The following is a 19,468-nucleotide window of genomic DNA, read 5'->3' as shown; positions in this document are numbered from 1 at the left end:
GGCCTTAAAGGAATAGCTCTACATTTTGGGAAATATGCTTCATCGCTTTCTAGCATTGGAGTTTGATGAGAGGAGTGATACAATTCTCTTGTCTGCATAGCTACAGCCAGCAGCTGTTTAGCTTAGCTTAGCATAAAGACTGGACACAAGGGTAAACAGCTAGCCAAGCAAAATTGGCCTACTTCAATAGTTATATCTTGTTTGTGTGGTCCATACAAAAAAGTGTAGAAATTCCACCTTGCAAGGGGTTATGTGGCAGATTATTTCTTGCAGCAGTTGTCAAGTTAATTTACCAGTAGAGAATCCATAAAGTTAATGGTCACAAATTGCTATTTTTCGATTTTGTTTTGTGTGGAATAATCAAAGGAGGTATATTGTGTTACCTGTGAGCTTTAGAGGTGCTTTAGAGCTAGCGGTTTCCCCCCTGTTTTCAGTCTTTATGCTAGGTAACTGGCTGCATAGTTTAACAGACAAATATGAGGGATGGTATCAGTGTTATAAACAAACAGTTAGCTCGCACATTGCAGGGCTCCATTGCCCAAATTTGAAACTCAGCTGCTCTTCATAAGACTAATTGTGCGTGCTAATTATTTGTTTATTAAAATGATGTGCTCCCTTTCAGCTCAGCACCTTGTTTGGATGTGCGTGCGTCCTAGTAGTGGTATCAATGTTCTCATCCAACTCCCCACCAGAATGTGAATATGCATATTTTCCAACATGTCAAAGTAGTCCTTTAATCAGTTCATTATGAATCAAATGTAAGTGTCAAAACCAAATCGAAACTGTATATCTTGTAGCTTTGTAGGTTTTCTGAAATGACTCTTTGACCAGAGATACTTCTGGGGATTTAACCTGCTGCCCTCATGCTACAGGTCTATTTCTCTGTGTGGTGTGTCTGAAGGTTGAATCTGACCCCTGTTGGAGGTCTCTGCTTCAGTGAGACAGGAGCTTTGTGCAGGCGCTGGAATTGGTTGTATCGTTGTGACCCACATATGCGTGACCTTCCCTTCAAGCCTCTAACCTTTGCCCTGGGCCCACACATGAGCGTGCACATACACTCACAAAAGCGCATGTACATCAACTTTGCATATCAGCAAAACATGGTGCACGTCAATGTGGGGTCAAAGCTTAAGGTGGGTATTGATAAATGCAATTTAAATGCCTTTGCAGTCATTTACTGTATGTGTTTCTCTTTTGTCTTATAGGAGCCTCCATGACAAACTCGATGCAGAAAACAACATTAATTAATGTTTTGCAATATGTGCAGAGATTATTTTATTTTTTTTTTGACAGGGGACCTCTTGTTGTTTTTCTTTTAATGCAGCTCATTTATCCAGAGAACCATGACAAGCCGGGGCAAGACGTTCTGAAGAGATATATCCAAATGAAGAGCTCAGAGATTTACTCTCTGCTTGACCAGATGCAGACCTGCATGTCCCACCACTCTTCAAGCATGAGCAACATTAAGCCACATTACCGTTTCATTGCCCGGACACAGCGGCTTAGCAGACAAATGGAAAAGGAGAAGTCACCCGAAAAGATAAAGGCCCGTGTAAATTAAGAGAGAAATACAGAATTGCCAAAAGCTGATATCATTTTTGGCTGTGTTACAGTTTATAGCCTTATATTATTTAAAACCTCTTGAGTATCTGGTGGTGCTTCTAATCATTCACGGTTCCATTCAGACCGTAAAGCTTGAGCTTTATAGAAAAAATATTTATGGAAGATTTGGTCAATTGGTTTTGAGAAAATTAAAAACTCTCAGGGAAGAAGCCCAAGTTGTATAACTTAAACATAGTATCTAAAATATCACCCGCAACAAATTCATTTCTCCAGATATCATAACCTCAATGCTACACTGTTATTGCAGCAAGTTGTTGTCCTTGCTTTTAGAAAGATGCAAGTTGTTCATATATTTTACTTGAGAGGAGCCCAAAAACGTCCGGCAGCAACAGGCACTTATTAACAAAAAAACAGATTTTTACGTCCACCATTCCATCAACAATCTGATCCAAAATCATCAACAGGCTCATTTTCCCAGTTGACACATCACTTTTCCCATCAAACCTAACTAGCGGTTTCTTGGCATTTATATGAAATCTAGTCACTTACAAACACCAAACAGTAGTATAAACAACGGATCATCTGCCCACATGCATGTTATGTTTTATTGTTGTGAATGTGTTATCACATAAATAACCCTTCAGTCAGACATGTCTGCAATACCAAACCTAAAGTGATCCTCATATTGCATTATTAAAGCTTTTTCTAAGGGAAGGCTTCCGTTGGGTCCTATGAGTAAAATTGCCTGAGATCAAGATAGTGTTTTGATTAGACATTAAAATTGTATTCATTAAGGAAGTAACATCATATATTTGCAAATGCATTTGAGAACAATGCCTTGCAGTGTAAAGCTTACCAATATACAGATTTTAAGGGGTCGTATTTTTCCATCTATTGCAACTTGTTATCGTATTTCAGGAATAACTTTTAATAAATGTAATACATTTTCAATCAATTGATATAGTTGTTCTCTACCAGAGGTTTGTGGGTTTTATGTCGTTATTTAGTAGTCATTCAAGAAGAAGTAATGGCTGTGAGAAGCCGAGAGGGATAACTCCAGGATTCTTGTGATAAATAAACATTAATGGCATCCCTTATTAAAACAGAATACATCGTGGTACACTTCACAAAGTGTTTCAATCACCATATTAATGTGTGTCAAAGGCACCAACAGTGCGTGTAAATTGAAAAGAAGCACATCTAGGTTTAAAAAAAATCTTTGTTTGTCGATGCATTTTCCGTTCACGGTAACTTTCTTTAACTAGTCTATTAATTAGACTACTGTAATGATATACATCCATTATCTAGTTACTATATACGGCCCACTGGAGGGCTGTTAATTTGCGTTATTCCCAGACTTCTAAATTATTGAGCTCATAAAGCAATTTGATGCGAGTGTGTGGCTGATTAACACTTATGCTTAAGATTTTTTACAGCAATTGCAGACGGTGAACACACCGTACAGAGATGTTTATAATCTTCTCTTTCCCTACTTTTCTCTCAAAGTCAAGATTACCATGTGCTTTACTGGCATGATTACGTACAGTAAGGTTTTGCAATGATAGTTCAGATTTTTTTAAAGAAAAAAATCAACAAATTGTAGGCACATTGCTCCGAAAGAAGAAACAATAAATATTGATATCATTAAAAAACATACTGTACATATGATTAGCAATGAAATGTCATGACCACAGAATAATCACACAACCATGTCATTGCACATTAGTTTTAAGTACAACACTGCTCATATTGTATGTGTACTGCTTGCCTCGTAATTCTGAGTCAAATTGCTCTTGGTTTCAATTTGTATATCTATTAAAGTTTTATTTGAAATACTTCTAATTATTTATTGTTTTACTTTTCACAATTAAACTGCACTTATTTATGTCCTTGTGCTGCTGCAACACCTGAATGTCTCCTCTGAGGATCAATAAAAGGCTTATTTTGAACAACTGAATATAATGGCAGCGTAGAGAGCTATAAAAGAAGAGAAATCAAATAAATGAAGAGGCATATTTTGAAGAACCTCAGTACAGTTTTCTGCCATAGACACAGTTGCTTATTGTTCTGTGGTTGCTATGTTACACTCAGAGCAAAACATTCTTTATCCGATTTGAAAAAAAATGATTTCATTCATTCATGTGTGGTTTCTCTGCTAACCCTCTGTTTCACAAAGAGTAAAGGATATCAAGGAGATGAAGATTTTAAACACTTGACTTGCCGGGCGAATCAACTGAGATGGATTCCACAACAAATCCTGGACTTGTAAACAAACACAGGTTTGGAAAAAAAATGCCACAAATTGACTTTGGTGACGGCATCATGCACAGTAGAGATGCTAGGCAGTGCAACCAATGGAGATCCGAGACACAAAACTAAAATCTTGCTCATAAGTGATATTGTCTCATCGGTTAAAAGGTTGATGAAAAGAGAAGAGTTAAATATTTACAGTAGCCAGTACGTATTGAAGGGTAGTTGTACTGGGTTGTACTATATCGTGCAGGTGCTTGAAGTATTGCATCCACCCCCTGCACATATGTGGGTTTATTAAACTGATAATAAAGATCCTGCTTCCTGTTCAAGCTCAACTGAATATCTGACGATCCATGCATTTGACGGGAGAGTCGTCACCAGAGTCAGCGTGAATACGCAGACTGACTGGGAACATGAGGAAGAGCGCAGTCAAGGTAGTTCCTTCACATTTCATGCTAATTATTTATCTCTGACCTTGGTTGGTACACTGGGAACGTCTTAGACAATGATAATAATAATTTATTTACAGGATGTATTTGCATTTGCAGATTATAAATACCCAAACCGAGAAACATCAAAAGCTCGTCAAAAGAGGTTGACATCTGAGCAGGTGAGTGTGTTAAGGTGCAGTCAATACCCAGAGGATGGTTAACAACGACAAACTCACAATGAGGTACACCCCTCCTCCTCCTCCTCCTCCTCTTCTTTCTGTCAACTGTAGTGATGATGTCCTTGACAAAGTAAGAGCTTTGCGAGGACACATACGAGTAGAGGAGGCTTCTCTGATCTTGACTGAGTATCTTTATGTCGTTAAACTAACATTAGAAGCGCACTTTGTAGAGAGACCTTAGACAAATGGTGAATAGATGCAATTAGCATATACGAGGCCTTTTTGTGTGTTTTAGAGATCATTTTACTTTTGCCAAAGATATACTGAAGTTTTCATTTCCTTTTCTATGATATTAGACGATATGTAGATATGACATGGTATCCAGAGACATGGTTTTGATTTATTCATGAAGTTGAAGACCTCAAAGAAGAATAAATTATGAAGCGTCTTTGTTTTTTCTCCTCAGAGCGTTCCTAAAAACATGAAGTCTAAGTTGGAGATATCCCCAGATAATGAAGTGTTGGATTCGCTCAGCAAGGAAACTCCCAAAACTCCCGCAGCCTGCCAAGGAGAAACGGAGGAGTCTTTAACTAATCTGGACAAGGTATGGAGGAATATGCCCCTTTCAAACCGATTCTTTTTCCTCTTCTCGATAAATATGAATACATTTATGGGACACGCAATTAGTCTGCGAATGTCTTGTATCAAAACATGCCAGACAGTAACATGCTTTTTGAATACCTCATTAACTGGAATATTTGGATACTACGTATTTGTGACAGTGTCTTTTTGAGAAAGAAAATGTGATTTTTCGTTTTTTAAAGAAATAAGTGTCTACTCCGATAACATTTTCAGATCCCATTCTCAAGGGGATCAGAGTCATCAAAAGAGCCGCCTCAGACCGTGAGGAAGCAGCCGAAGAAACCACCAGTGACCAGTGATCAGATAGCCAACAGTGTTAACCCAAAAGAGGTGAGAGAGAGAGAGAGAGAGAGAGAGTGTGTGTGCAGCTAACACTGCTGTTGATATGGTGACAGGCTCATGTCAAATAAAAACCGAGAGAACTGAAAAAGAATGTGACTTTGCTCATTTTTTCTGAATGAAGCTACATTCAGTGGCAATGTGTGCAGCTGGGACTTGAGATGATTATGGACGCCAGTAATAGCCATGATCATTTCAATCTCATAATCAAGCTGTGACATTTATCCACTTCTGAATACTTAACCTGGAAATTGAAATGCAATAACTTTATAGCATTTAACTATTTAACAACAAAGTCCATCTGAGATTAGGTGGTTTGAATTCCCCCCTCTGAGAAATGTCGAGTACCCTCGTGGCATATTTAGCCATACTTACATCATGGCTCAAGTGGTGACTATGTAGGTCTGTCAACCACTTAAGTCCAGATTGAAATGCCTCAAAAACGACTGGATGATTGCCGTGCAATTGGGAACAGACATTCGCAGTCCCGAGGATGAAGGATCCTCTGATTTTCTTCTTAGTGCCATCATGAGGTTGACATTTGTGTTTCAGAGTGAAATATCTGGATGACCATCGGATGGATTGTTTTTAACTTTGGTGCAGATTAGACAAATCTCCTGTATTTCCCCACATCCAAGTAAAAATGTGTCTAAATATTATGGTTTATGACACTCACATCAGTCTCAGCTATGTTAATTAGGAAATGTTGTCATGCTAACATGCTGAACTAAGGTGTTGAATGTGGTAGTTATCATGCTAAATAAAGCATTGCCATTGTGAGCATTTTAGCATGTTGATGTTAGCATTTAGCTCAAAACACAGCTGTGCCTCAGTATAGCCTCAAAACCGCTGTAGATGGCTGTAGACGTCTATTTCTTTTTCTTTTTAAGAGTTTACAAATTCACAAGTTAAGCAATCATGCCTGAATGGATCACATTTTCTTTCAGCATTTCAAACATCTGTCTAAAATACAAGAGGGAAAAGGATCCTGGGTAGCACAGTTTTTCTCTTACGAGTTGTCTGAATTTCACTAATCCAATTTAGGCAACCTGATTATTTGATTAGATCAAAATTTGACTCATTGAGCAAATTGAATATTTATTTCTGGACACTCTTTAAGTCGTTTGTTTTTCCAAGAACCAATTGACATTACTTAAGAATTTATTTGGTTAGATGTTACAATTCGGCTAACATGTGATTACATAGGCGAAGAGTAATAATAATAGATACAAATTTAGAATTTTGTAGCATTTTGACATTTACACTACTCTTTTTTTCTCTGTCTCTCTCTCTCCCTTCCTCTCTTTGTGTCAGTCTTTCTGCTGTGAGAAGGCACGGCAGTTACCAGAGATTCTGCTGGAGGGAGCAGCGGTTATTACAAAGAAAACCGAGACTGACAGAGACCCAGCGAAGCAGAAAGATCACAGGTCAGGATCGCTCTGTGCCATTATTGGCTTTCACCATTAAATGCTTTTCAAATTAAAGGTCTATGCCATTGAATCTCTGATGCTACATTTGACATGATAAATCGCAGGTTGAAAGGTTTGGAATTTAAAAGCAGCTCAGATCATCAGACCCCTAAAGCAGGTTACACACACCATCCATCACAGACAGATTTCTCATGCAGATTCAATTTACTTATCTTGTTCATCCGTGCTGTAACACCTTTAACTACATTACAGGAAACAAACAACAAGTATCTGCCACCCTACACTATCGATCATCAGATGATCGGACTGCCACAGAAATCGTGGATACTAAAAACCCTTTCTCTTTCAATGGATACAATTCTGGACCGAAGGTGAATCACTGTAGAACGTCCTATCTTGACTACGGCTGAGAGTATAGAAAGACTACATTAATGAATAATTATGTTTTGTTCAACAGAGGACAACACCACTTGTCAAACATTACAAAAACGGTCAAACATTTCTTGTGATCTTTCCTGATGGAACTGGGCAAGTGTGGTATCCTTTAAAGTCAATCTAACTGACATGTGATTAATGCTTAAAAGTTTGATTTGTCCACCTTAATCATATTTAAAAGCTATCCATCAGGAAGGCTTGCCATTCTTCTCTCTGCTGCACCATCTACTGACCGGTGTGTGGTGGCCCTGGAGGACAAACGTCTGCAGCCTCGCATTCAGGCAGTTTTCACCAGCAGAGGACAGGATACCTGCTATCACAACAATGGCTGTATTTGGTATGATTGATTGTTTAATCATTCCCTATATTTCATTTCATAGATGTAACCAACATCAAATCATTATTTTGTAAATAAGAAACGTGTCTAGTGTAATTTCTTCATTGATGAAAATGGCAGCAGAAAGAAATGACAATCTGTCCGTGAGAAAGAATAAAACCCCCGAAGGGCTTTTTGTTCACAAGCTGCTCCTCTTTATTAGGGTGAATCTGACTCCATGGGGAGGCACCTACTTCAGTGACACAGGAGATTTGAAGAAACAGTGGGGCTGGCTGGACAACCTGCATCACGTTCACGCTCCGCCCCACCAGCCCTTCCGCCTGACACTGAGCCCCAACATCAAAATCCACATCCAGACCCAAGAGCACATCTGCATCGCTTTTACCTCTGGCAAACGTAGCGTGCTGCTTAATGTAGGGGCACAATTAAAAGTAGGTGATTGTGGCTTGTGGTATCAATATTCATAACAGCAGAAATACAAAAGATGAGGTAAATTAGACCCAATTTTAGGTCAAATCATTGATTCTTCTTTACTTTATATTTCCTTGCTGTCGCAGTCGAATCAAGGCATAGGTCTAACGCCACCGGGGCCTGACGCGCTTCAGAAGAATCTGCAGCAGAAGAGTGCAGAGATCAACGTCCTGCTCCAGAACATCCAGTCCCTCATCAACTATCAAAAGACCGTCAGTCCACGGAAGGTCAAACCCCAGCAAAAAACCATCTCACAGATGGAAAGACGGAAGCTGCCAGTGATACAGCAACAGTCTGCCAAGAAGACCCCCTAAAACCGATGATGTCCTTGAATGGCCGCCTCTCATTTGTGTGCAGTGACTCTTACTTTATCGTTGAGAGAATTAGAATTCAATGACAAAGTGCTTTCACGCAATAAAATCAAAGAACATCATTAACCTTTTGTTTTTTTTAATCAGTGTGTTCATAAATAGCACACCTGTACACATCGTTTTACATGGGGCACACTAAAGCAAATGTCACATTGCCAGTGTCCTGCTTCATTTTTTTAACTCTAAGAAAACATACCCAAAAATCATACAGTGCAAAACTGCCAAGGTCAATGGAGTAAAAGCATAGTAGTTGCAATCAACCTATGTATAAAAGGAAAAAGTATAAAACATCTCATTGTATTTTTTTTTTACATATTTGCAACAGAATAACAAAAACATTCACAAGAAGAATCTTTAAGAACACATAGGACAAGTAAAGAACTGAGTGGATGTTGCAATGATCAGAAGGGATCACCACCCCACCACCACCGGCCCATAGTGTGCAACTGTGATCACAAACCCACCTTCCAAACAAAATCATCAACTCTGTAACCAAAATAATACCCTCCACTTCCCAGTTAGTTATGGACTTCAAGATGAATACCTGAAGCAGCTACTTGAGCCTCTGTCAGAGAATCTTTGGTCTAGTGCAGGATTTTTTTCCTTCTTCGCCGTCAATTCAGCGCTCCCAGTCCAGCTTGCAGCTCAGGTGGAGCTTCTCTTGTCATCTCGCACACTCAGCCTCACAGCTCCTGGTTGGAGTTGCAATATCCCATTGCTATCCAGAGGGTGTTTCACCATCACTGCCACGCCGAACTTGGGCATTACTTATTCACAGACAGCAGTAGGTTAATCTGAAAGAGAGAAGTAAAAAAATGATGAGTGCTCACCGTGACTTAGCGGGCACGCGTTATCTTAACGTTTCTCCACCGAAATTGCCCTCAGCAGTTTTGGATGTTATCATTAAAACTATGTCAGGTGCCCTTGGGCTGTTACAATCCTACAGTACTGTACCTGCTCCATCGATGGACATGCAATGATTTGAAGGTCTTCTCCGGTGTATTCCTCCTGAAGCGAGGCATGCAGTCTTTGGAATACCTGCTGGATGTTATTCTGTGGGAAAAGACATCCTATTACTGAGTGCTGGAGAGAAATTAATACTACATTTCCATTTGGCCTGTGTCCCCTCACTATCCTGTTTCCATGTCAACCGCTGAATTTAGTTTCCCCTCTCATTCAGCTTCACCTGGCACGTTGACGAACAGTACACAGGCGGCACAAAGATGTCTCTATTAGAGTTCAACCACACTGATTATTTAGAGCTAAAAGGAACAAACGTGAAGCCAAATGTAAACAGAAAGGGTCAGCCCAAGACTATGCCCCTCCAAATTGATTGACAGGTCTTTCGCTACAGTGACTAAGCCTTGAATAAATACAAGTCATGGACGGTTTGTGATGCTGCGAGAGGTTTGTTTACATGGTCATGTCTGCACACACCGCTGCACAACAGACCTACACTTTCAATATCTACGAGGGGAGAAAAACACAGATGTACTTCTCGGTGGTGCATGTCAATAACCTCTGATTTACATCATTTCAGAAAATGACTGATTTGATCTTTGAGTGCAAACACATGAGATTCCTGCTTTTTAAATACTGTATGAAAGAAGTATTTGAGCTCTAACAAGGACTTGCAAAGAAACCGACATATGCAGGACATGCTACAACCTAGCGTTTCCAGCACCCACCCGGACAGGTTTGAAAAGGATGAACTCCGTGTCTCTATTGGCGAGGTACAAGGACATGCTCTGTAAAGTGCTTGGCAGCTTGCTCTTCATCACACGGTAGGTAGTCATCACTATATCGTTGATCTTTGCTGAAAAGAGAAAAAAGGACGAGCCGTTAAAGGAAAAACATTGACATGCCCTCTAGCACGCGCTATATAAGTTTTGATGAATTACAGTATGGTGCCCGTGGTGTTTCCTGAGACAACTCTTACCCGGCTGCGCCCAAGGTTGCTGAGACAGACTGTACGTGGGACCACCTTGGATAGCCATCGTTTTAAGAGCTGAAACCTGAGTGCAGTCAAAACAAAACATTACAATCTGAAAGGACTTAATTGGTACTGGTGTTACTATAAGCCATGCAGAGAAGCACAAGTGACTGTGATGCCAATTTGGTAAATTCAACTCGGTCTGGAATTCGACAAAGAGTAGTATTTACTTCATGAATAAATAATGAGTGAGGTGGGTAGAAATAAAAGACCGGCGACAAATTATTGCAGCACAATTGCGGCATTGAAAGATTTCAGAACACAATGATATCAAAAATCAAAACACGCACATACACTACCTTGCAATAGAATTAGATAAGTTAGATGAAGGACAGACATTTTATCTTCAGCTGGCATTTAAGTACCAAGACCTTCAGCGATCAGTGAATGAGCAAATCATTTTTTAAAAAGGTTTTGAAAAAAGTAAAAAGGCTGAAAAAACGAAGGTCAGGATGAGCCATCGCTGCCTGAGGCAAAGTCTGCCTGCACAGTTACCTTGGTGAGAAACTCCTCAAGGTTCCCCACAAAGATCTGAGTCTGCTGCTGGATGAACTGCTCACAGCTGAACTTCAGGTGCCGGTCCACATCCTTCTTAGAGTCAATGTAGTGCTCCTTTATCTCTGGTGTCCCCTGGGGGCCACATAGACGAAGGGTTTAGTACGATCAAGTGCCGTTTCTCTGAGACAGGGTGCTATCAAAGCACATAAAGTGTACGGTAGGTTTAATAAAATAGGCAGAAGGAAAAAAAAATAAAAACACTACCTCCAACAGGAATTCTAGTATGGCGTTGTGACTGTTAAGTCGGAAGAATTTGGGAACAGCCTTAGGGTTCAGGATTTTGAAGGCAGCATCTTCACACAAAGCAGAGATTAAATCTTGGCTGGTGTAGAATTAGAGTGCCCTCTAGTGCTACAAATTAAATATGACCTTGACTGAGAGGAGGGTGATAGGAGGGGAAATCTGCCCTGTGAGCCATCGGTTAATGTACATCATGGTGTTGGATTACACTGTAATTTCCGGATAAATTGTTGCCACCGGTGCATGAGATAGGCAGAAGTTGCTTAATGAGCATGCGAATGTAATGACTGGCTTTATGGAGCTGAACACCAATGTTCCCTCCACCTTTAATTATCTCACCTCGCGTTTTCTTCAGATCCAGTGAGATTTCCTTGATGGCGAAATCGGTGTGAAATGGGGCAATCTGTTCACGCACTATCAGCAGGTGCTTGATCAGGAAAAGTTGCCCGTCTATTTGCGTCTACAGAAAGTGATAGCACACGGTTAAATCCACACTGCAGGCTGCCAACACAAAGGGGCATCTGCTGACTATCCAAGCGACGGAGAACATAAAAAGCATAAGCTTAGAGACGATAAGGGAATATGTCTAATTGATAACTGCTGATTAACCAGAGCTGGAAAGGGATATAACTGGTAAAAAAAAAGGAAAAAAAGGCAGCTGAAACCATTTATTGCTCAGCTAGCGACTAAAACATTGGAAAAAGACATCATCAACATGGGGTGGGAACATGTCCTCTGAGATTGATGTTGCTGCTTTAATTTGAAGTGTTGGGTTGAAACGGGCCAGTTAGCACAGACAGACAGCACATTTGAAGGTGAGAGAAGCCCATAAATAAAGGATGGTCTGCTGAACACTCTGTAGAGCATAATAAAGCAGCCATTAAAATAAACTTTAAATGACATCCCAGCTGCTTTAGTTAGGGATCTGGTAGCAGGAAGGAATTTAAGTAACAGAGCACATTTTATCTTAGAGGGAACTGATCTTATTGTATGTCAAAAGAATGGCTCAATTCCAGCGATTCTGAAAAGTTCAGTCGAAATATAAAACCATACTCTACTCCTAACCATATGTGCCAACCTTGTTTTTAAGGATGATATCTGAAGCTTTAAGCAGGGACTGGATGCAGGCAGATAAGGCTTCTTGAGATAAACCCTGGAAGACTGCTCTCTGGAAAAAGACCAAGTCACAGGAAGAAACACAGGAATAAGAAATGCAAAGAGGAAAAAAAAAAACTATATGTCACACATCTTGCCATATTTAAAGATCGGAGACTATAAATGAAATAAAAACTGGACACTCACATCTATACATCTGTAGAGCTTGGACAGACAAACCAGCGTACGTCTGACAGTAGGGTACCACATGCCGTGCAGATCAGCAGGAGAGATGGATGCCTGTAGGCGGGATGCTTCTACATTTCCTGTATTCATTGTACAAAAGAGCTATAAGGCAACAAATACACCACCAGAAGTTATGTGTGTATATATATATATATATATATATATTAAAAAAAACTAAGCGAAAAACGGACCAGCATTACTGTTTCTTCTACCATCAGGATCCTCAAGCTGCACATCAGAGAACATGGACTCTTGTGACATCTGCTTCATCTGCTCCTCCTTCAAGCTCTGAGCAATTCTCTATTGGCAAGAGTTAGAAGATACGACGTGTTAGCTTCTTCTTTTTCCATTTGCTTCAACAAAAGGCTAAATTAATAGAAGATAAAATACAACTCAAAAGGTATTTAATAACTTGCGCAGATGTTCACAAGCCCGAAGAGCAAGGCCTTGAATTTACATAATGAATTATGCTTTTAAAAAGGACCTGTAGATAGAAAGTGTTACATGTTGGAAAGTCGCTTTTTTCCCTTTGCTTCAATAAGACATTTACAGGTTTTTAAAAGCTTTTCATGAAATACAATTAAACTTGCTATAAGAAACAAAAAGACAGGTCATAGGGTACATGAAACACATTCAAGAGCTTTGAAACATTGGTCAAGACGCAAAGTCGTATTTAACTACATGTGCAGACATTGAACAGCGAGAATACCTCGCAAAGCTTGAATTGACTTTAATAATTCAACTCAAACCATTCAGAGAAGTGTGTTTGTTATGTCGGACAGAACAAGCATTTTAACAACTAGCCGAGTCTCTGGGAACTTTCGACGGCCAGCTTCCACTATTTTTGACATTTCAAACACAAAACAATGAATCTAACAATGGTCAATACATTAACAGGTAATGAAAATATGACTGAGTTGCAGCTGTAGTTACACTTTCTGCAAAGCCGGTTGAGTAGAAGCTAAACTGATTACAATTTTTCTGAAGATGTTACAAAGAGAAAATGACATCCCTTTGAGCTCAGACTCACCTCCATCATCTCTAGCTTCTCAGGATAGGCCAGATCCCCTGGAGCAGGGTTGTAGCCTGTGATATCGGTCTGGATGTAAATGTGAGTCCTGTAGACCAGCCTCTCCTGGACATCCTCCAGCATCTGCTTCACCACCGTATCAAAGGCCCCCAACTGAGTAGCTAAATGAAAGAGCTCAGAGGTCAGTTTACAGTTTAGCCTGAATCAAAATGACAATGCAGTCAATCCCTCTGGGTCTTAAGTATGAAGATGATAAGATAGTGGATGGGGTGAAGGAGAAGGGAAACAAGCAAGGTGCTGTACCAGGAAGTCTGTACGTTTCAAAAGGAACAATATTATCAGCCTACCAGCACCTCTGAAGCTCACTAATGAACATTTGTTAATTGTATCTTGTTTAATCCATACAACAAGTGTAAAATCTACAAATTCCTGTTTTCCTGGGGGTTATGCATCAGGCTATTTCTTGGGAGTGGTAACTTCCAGGACTCTCCACTAGCTGAGACCAAGATTTAGTCCGGTACATAACCCTTGTAAAAAAAAAAAAAAGCAATTTGGAGTTTCGGATTTGCACTTTGGATTTCGTACATGTTCTACATATTTTGTGATTCTGACCAAAAGTCGAGGGGTGTGCAAACTTTACGGTACTATATCAGTCCCCAAACTCCAGCACAGCTGTATCTTAGTAACTCAACAGTTAAAACTCCGTGTGACGAGTGAGAAGCTTTGAGGAGAACAACAGCTCTAACCTACCATTGTTATGAACATGGTCTTCCAGCATCTCATTCTTGAGGATGCTGCAGAGCTCAGACAGGGTTTCCAGGTGGACGATGTGGATGATTAGAGGCCGGAGGACATCATACAGGGACAGACATAACTTCTCCAGCATCTCGCTGTCAAAGATTAAACAAAATTGTTTTGTACATCTGAGAGCAGTCTAAAAATGATACTTTCTGCTCAATTAAAGCTTTGACTTTCCTTCAAGTTAAGGAGTAAAGTAATGTCTAAAAATAATTGTGCAAACTGTTAAAAAACAGTTTGGCTTATTAAAAACCATGACTCTCTGTGTGTCCATTGATACAACAGAGGCGGGCGCTACTCACTCTAGCGTAGGTGTAGGTTTGGAGAAGAACTCGTTGTACAGTTGGTGTTCATCCTGGCAGACGTGAACCATAAAGGCACAGCCACTGCGAACCTGCACAAATACAACATAATGATCACCTGCTGCAGAGACTACCGATACTTTGCTTTGGCTCCACTTCAAAACAAGCAAGCAAATACGTTCGCACACATAAATGATGCAGGCGCCCATTACAGCAATCATTAACAAGATGCATAACCTTTCAAGTTTCATTAAAAAAGGAAAAATCTCGGACAGGTGGTTCCGCTGGTTTGACGTTTGTTGTATGCAACTCTGACCTTTAAGTGTAGCATCCCCATCAAGCCAATTAGCGAAGTGTTTTTAAATGCCACAACAGCGACAAAATGCGTCGTGTGTCTGGGTGCCAAAATGATTTCTGAAGTATCAAATTAGAATAAAAACTATTTTACCATGAATTAGTGGGCCAACCTTCAGGTCAGTCACATGTTTAAACAGTAGAAGAATACACTGCTTTATAGAGGAGCAGACAAACAACACTGCACAGTAATTCCCCTGTGAACACAACAAGAGTATAAGCGTTGGATGCATGCTGTGCACAACCTCATTCATCATGCGCACAGCTTTTGAGTCTGCACCCACACTCCAGAAAAATATCCCAGAGGGGCCATACAGTGCATTCTCCATTAGCTCAAATGTCACCTTATTTCTCAAAGGGCAGTTGTGCTTTAAACAAGTCGTGCCTCACCAGAGCACAGTGGTCTTTGCTGTTCTGGTTGGTCAGGTCAGTAATGGTGGATGTAATGCTGGGACTGAGGAGCAGCTCTCTCTGGTCAAGGTAGCACTGATGGATTTCATCGAGCAGCTGATGGTATCTGCTCACATTAATATGAGGAGGAATGAGTTCATTTAGCACAGGGGACACACAACGTAACAGGAATGCTGCTAGTTTAGTCTGGAGACATGCCAACACTCACTGAGGAATCTTCTCTGCTCGCTGTTCTATCTGTTCAATCAGTGACTGAAAAAAGACAAAATATCAATAAAAGAATGGCGTACGTTACAGAAAATGACCCATGTATGATGTCAGTATACTCACTCTAACTTTAGGTGCAGCTGCTCTATACTTAACGTAGTACAGTGTAAAGGCATTGTCTGCGTTGGTCAAGCCCATTGGATCCTGGGGGAGACAAAACAATTAAAAAACATTATTGATACTGGACCAGACACACATACTGTTCAGTATGATTTCCTCCTTTCCACCATTGTTGGCCTCGGAGGAGGAGGAGGAGGAGGAGGAGGAGGAGGAGGCGTGGCTCTTTCTTACCCTTTTCGTTAACTGGCTTGTGAGATGCTGCATTGTGTTAACAATGTGGATCTTCATGAAGTGCATCGCTTTAGAAAGACATTGTTTGAACTTGGCCAAATAAACTGGATAGTCCTTGAAATTGGGCTGCAATTAACGGAGATAAGCAAGTGTTACGACAGCGTTAATTGTGATCACATATGATATATTGCAATGCATAAATAATACAGCTTCAACGTCTTCGTTTAAACTTCCCAGTGGTATATAAATATGCATAAATTACACAAAAGGCATTCAATCATCTAGGGTTTAATTATTCTATCGCTGGTAATAAAATGAGATTTGTTGCTACTTACATGTGAAGAAACGTATTCAATGCAGTCATCCAATTTTGACAGCATTGGTATAAAGCCTTCACTATTTACAGACAAGGTTGGTGAGTTCAGTTTCTGCAAAGACAAAGAAGAAGCTATGTTCAGAGTAATTCCAAACAAACAATTATAGTCTTCCAGATTTATAATCAAAACATTTTTTATTTTCATTTGGCAGTTACCACTGCCAGAAATGTCTTCTTTCTATGTGACACGAAGCCAAAGTATACTCGTTAAAAAACGGATTATACTTTGATGTTTGAAAGTTTTAGGAGATGAAACAATATTTGACGAGTACATTTTATTAAACTTTTTAGAAATAATCACGTAGGAAATGTAGCTGACGTCATTTAATAATTTTTTTTAATAATTGATGATCTTAAGGTTTAGGTCAATATCTAATCAGCAATCAACTTGCACATAATCTACAATGCATAGATTTAGCCATCAAGATGTAGATAACCTACCGTGTTTATGTTTTCTAACTCATTAAAATATGACAGTTTCTGCTGTATGTTCTCTGCCAGGTCAACAAGCTCCGACTGCAGAGAGAGAGAGAGAGAGAAAACACAGCTGACGTAATACAACATGACAGTTTAATTTCAGTTCACGTTCAATTCAGCTCAAGTTCCTCGAAAGGTCCAATCTATTTATGAACATAAGCAGCATCTTTCAGCGTGAAAACAATAATGAAACAACAGTGCCAATAAGATATGAAATATGTCACCGGGAGAATGAGCAGCGCACAGATTTATTTGTAACCTGCTGAATGCCTGCTAGCAATTCAGACACGCTTGTATTATGTCACACTGTTCTGAACTAGATAGTGGAGTTTACAGTCATCTCTGGTGACTCCTTCTGGTGTTACCACGGGTACTTTTACACAATTACACAGCTAATTATGTAGTTTCTGGGTTTTGGAGTGATGTTCGTGTTTGCCGATATTTAGTACTTAAGCCTTTCCTGGATTATAGGAAAAATACATTCAGTGACATCACAATTCAAACATGTTCTATTGATTAAGTCTCAGCCTCAGATCCTTATGTGGCCTGAGGTAATATATGGATAGAACAGAGTGCAGCTTACCTGCTCTTTTAAGAGCTGTTCGCAGGCCTCGTGTAAGGTGCCGGTCTTATTGGACACAAACAGATACTGTTTCTGGAGGGAGTCCAGGTGCTCCAGAGCGGTACTAACATCGGTCAGGATAGCGTCGCATTGTTCCTGGTAGCAGTTTAGATCGTCTCTGGTTTTCCTAAAGGGAAAGCAGAAATATCATCTGTGTGCTAAAGAGAAGATGATGCAGTGAAGCTATACCTGCAGGTTTGCAGAGCAACTTGACAATGTTTTAACGCTGAGCAGACAACTTGACGCACCGTTCTTGCTGTACTTCTGACCACTTATTGGGGGTGTGACCAGAAGTACAGCAGAAACATTTAGCCCATATAGAGCAGCATAGCAGCAGATTTCAGCCTTGCTTTTTGTAGTTTTAGTCATACTCCGTAGAACACACAGCCTGAGGATTTGCAACTTGAATCTTCTTCGTCTGCCAATGATTAATTACTTGGTGTATGTCTGTGCATGCTTGTGTCTGTGGTTAATAACTAGCTAGCCTGGTAAATCAGACTAAAATGCTATTTCCTCTTATTCAATGTATTTGAACCTGAGATTTGGGCAGCGATTCAGGGGTCTGAAACCTAGTTTGAGGTGTGTGATGACGATCAAGCCTTTTAATGTAAAGCACATTAAGTTTACTTGTCATGATATATGTTTATCAACAGTAATAACACCGCTTTACTTTGTCAAAGTAGTTTGTTTCTGATTAACCCTTTCAAAAAGCTTACTCTAAGCCTCCTCTAAACAAGCATTATGGCCAAAACAATCCTGTACCGTGTGGGGTAAAGCACTTAAACATGTATGCACCTGTATTTTGAGTTCTCATCCTGGTCCATGTTTGCCTGCAACTTGGCAAACCAGGCAAAAAACTGCAACACAAGTTGGCACTGTATTAAAACCATGCAGCTTATGGTGATACAGCACGTCTAACTGGCTACAGCACTGTTTACTGTGGGCGAAGACAGTCACCTGCTGTGCGGTTTCTACCCGCTCGTTGCCCATATCAAGCATCTGGAAACCCTTGAGCAGGACGTCCTCTGTTGACGCGGGCACCGTCGCTATGAAGGGAGACTGCAAGGTCCGCGACGACAGGCTGCACAAGTCCTCGATGGGCAACTGCAAAACAAATCGGGGCTCTTTAACTCTGACGTGGCTTGACGTCGCGAAGTACAAGTGCGAGCTTGCTAGTTAGCCTACAAGCTAACACTCCGTGACATGTAAGCTTCAATATTCGGTTTAAATGAGTTCACGCAGAGGCATATTTAGGTTAGCTAGTATCACTGACGTTAGGAAAGTAAGTTAGCGACCCTGTTAGCATGCTAGCTGGCTCACCTCTGACGGGACAGAGAGCGTCTCAGCTGCGGCTCGGATCTCCAGGACAGCGTCCATTTGTTTCTCCGTGAGGGGAGCCATGGCGTCGGTGCGGCGATCCCAAAACGACAGTTTCTCCCTGGTTTCTTTATCTGTTAGGTCCAGGAGGGACTGATCTGTGGACGCCATCGTCACTTTGTACAGCTCCAACGTCAGCAGCAAATACGCTCAGGTACTTCCTGTTCCGGGATTGTGGGCGGGGCTTGAACTGTCTGATGCAGTTCGTGAAGTTCAAAAATAGTTCAATTTACTAAAGTATGTATTTGATTTGAATACTTTTCATAGGGATCTTGGCCGGCCACAGATCATGCTAACAACATAAACTACATGTGTGTGTGTTAAGTGTTTATTATAATTGTGTTGTGTCCATCTTCAATTTGATGTATAACATGTTTGGCATTCATGCTATTTATAGTTTAGTTATTTTTTTATTTTCGTTTTTATGTTGGATTGAATGTATGTGTTTGGTTGTGTCTGTTCTTTTTTGTTTTTGTCTGCAATTATTATTACTTTTACTAATATGTTATGGGTGTGTTAGCGATATTCAAATCAGTCATTCCATTTAAATGAGAGCAGGTTAAAATTGTAATAGATACAT

At 40.2% G+C, this 19,468-nt stretch overlaps 1 protein-coding gene across 1 annotated transcript; it reads right to left on the bottom strand.

Moving 5' to 3' along the window:
* Positions 1 to 8,519: 8,519 nt before the first annotated feature.
* On the bottom strand, positions 8,520 to 19,023 carry cog3 (component of oligomeric golgi complex 3). The gene is made up of 23 exons (XM_079169983.1): positions 18,832 to 19,023; positions 18,469 to 18,615; positions 18,307 to 18,368; positions 17,473 to 17,638; positions 16,854 to 16,928; positions 16,372 to 16,464; positions 16,037 to 16,162; positions 15,809 to 15,889; positions 15,687 to 15,730; positions 15,458 to 15,584; positions 14,714 to 14,805; positions 14,364 to 14,503; positions 13,614 to 13,774; positions 12,775 to 12,883; positions 12,545 to 12,663; positions 12,321 to 12,410; positions 11,582 to 11,702; positions 11,207 to 11,295; positions 10,940 to 11,074; positions 10,391 to 10,466; positions 10,140 to 10,267; positions 9,406 to 9,504; positions 8,520 to 9,245 (listed from the first exon to the last, which is right to left on the bottom strand). The coding sequence occupies exons 1-23, from the start codon at positions 18,997 to 18,999 to the stop codon at positions 9,216 to 9,218; spliced, it is 2,478 nt and encodes an 825-aa protein (XP_079026109.1). The 5' UTR covers positions 19,000 to 19,023; the 3' UTR covers positions 8,520 to 9,215.
* Between the last annotated feature and the right edge of the window lie 445 nt (positions 19,024 to 19,468).

This window comes from Pholis gunnellus (assembly GCF_910591455.1).
Source record: "Pholis gunnellus genome assembly, chromosome: 12".
Classification (NCBI taxonomy): domain Eukaryota; kingdom Metazoa; phylum Chordata; class Actinopteri; order Perciformes; family Pholidae; genus Pholis; species Pholis gunnellus.
The sequence above is the reverse complement of the archived record's forward strand: the minus strand, read 5'-3'. Positions and strand labels throughout refer to the sequence as shown.

What these genes read in the sequence shown, in the direction of transcription:
- cog3 (XM_079169983.1), bottom strand. Translation starts at nt 18,999, where the DNA reads ATGGCGTCCACAGATCAGTCCCTCCTGGACCTAACAGATAAAGAAACC. An exon ending in GGATCTGAAGAAAACGCGAG is followed by an intron (nt 11,296 to 11,581) that starts GTGAGATAATTA and finishes CTTTGTGTGAAG; the next exon opens with ATGCTGCCTTCAAAATCCTG. An exon ending in TACTAGAATTCCTGTTGGAG is followed by an intron (nt 11,075 to 11,206) that starts GTAGTGTTTTTA and finishes TGTGGCCCCCAG; the next exon opens with GGGACACCAGAGATAAAGGA.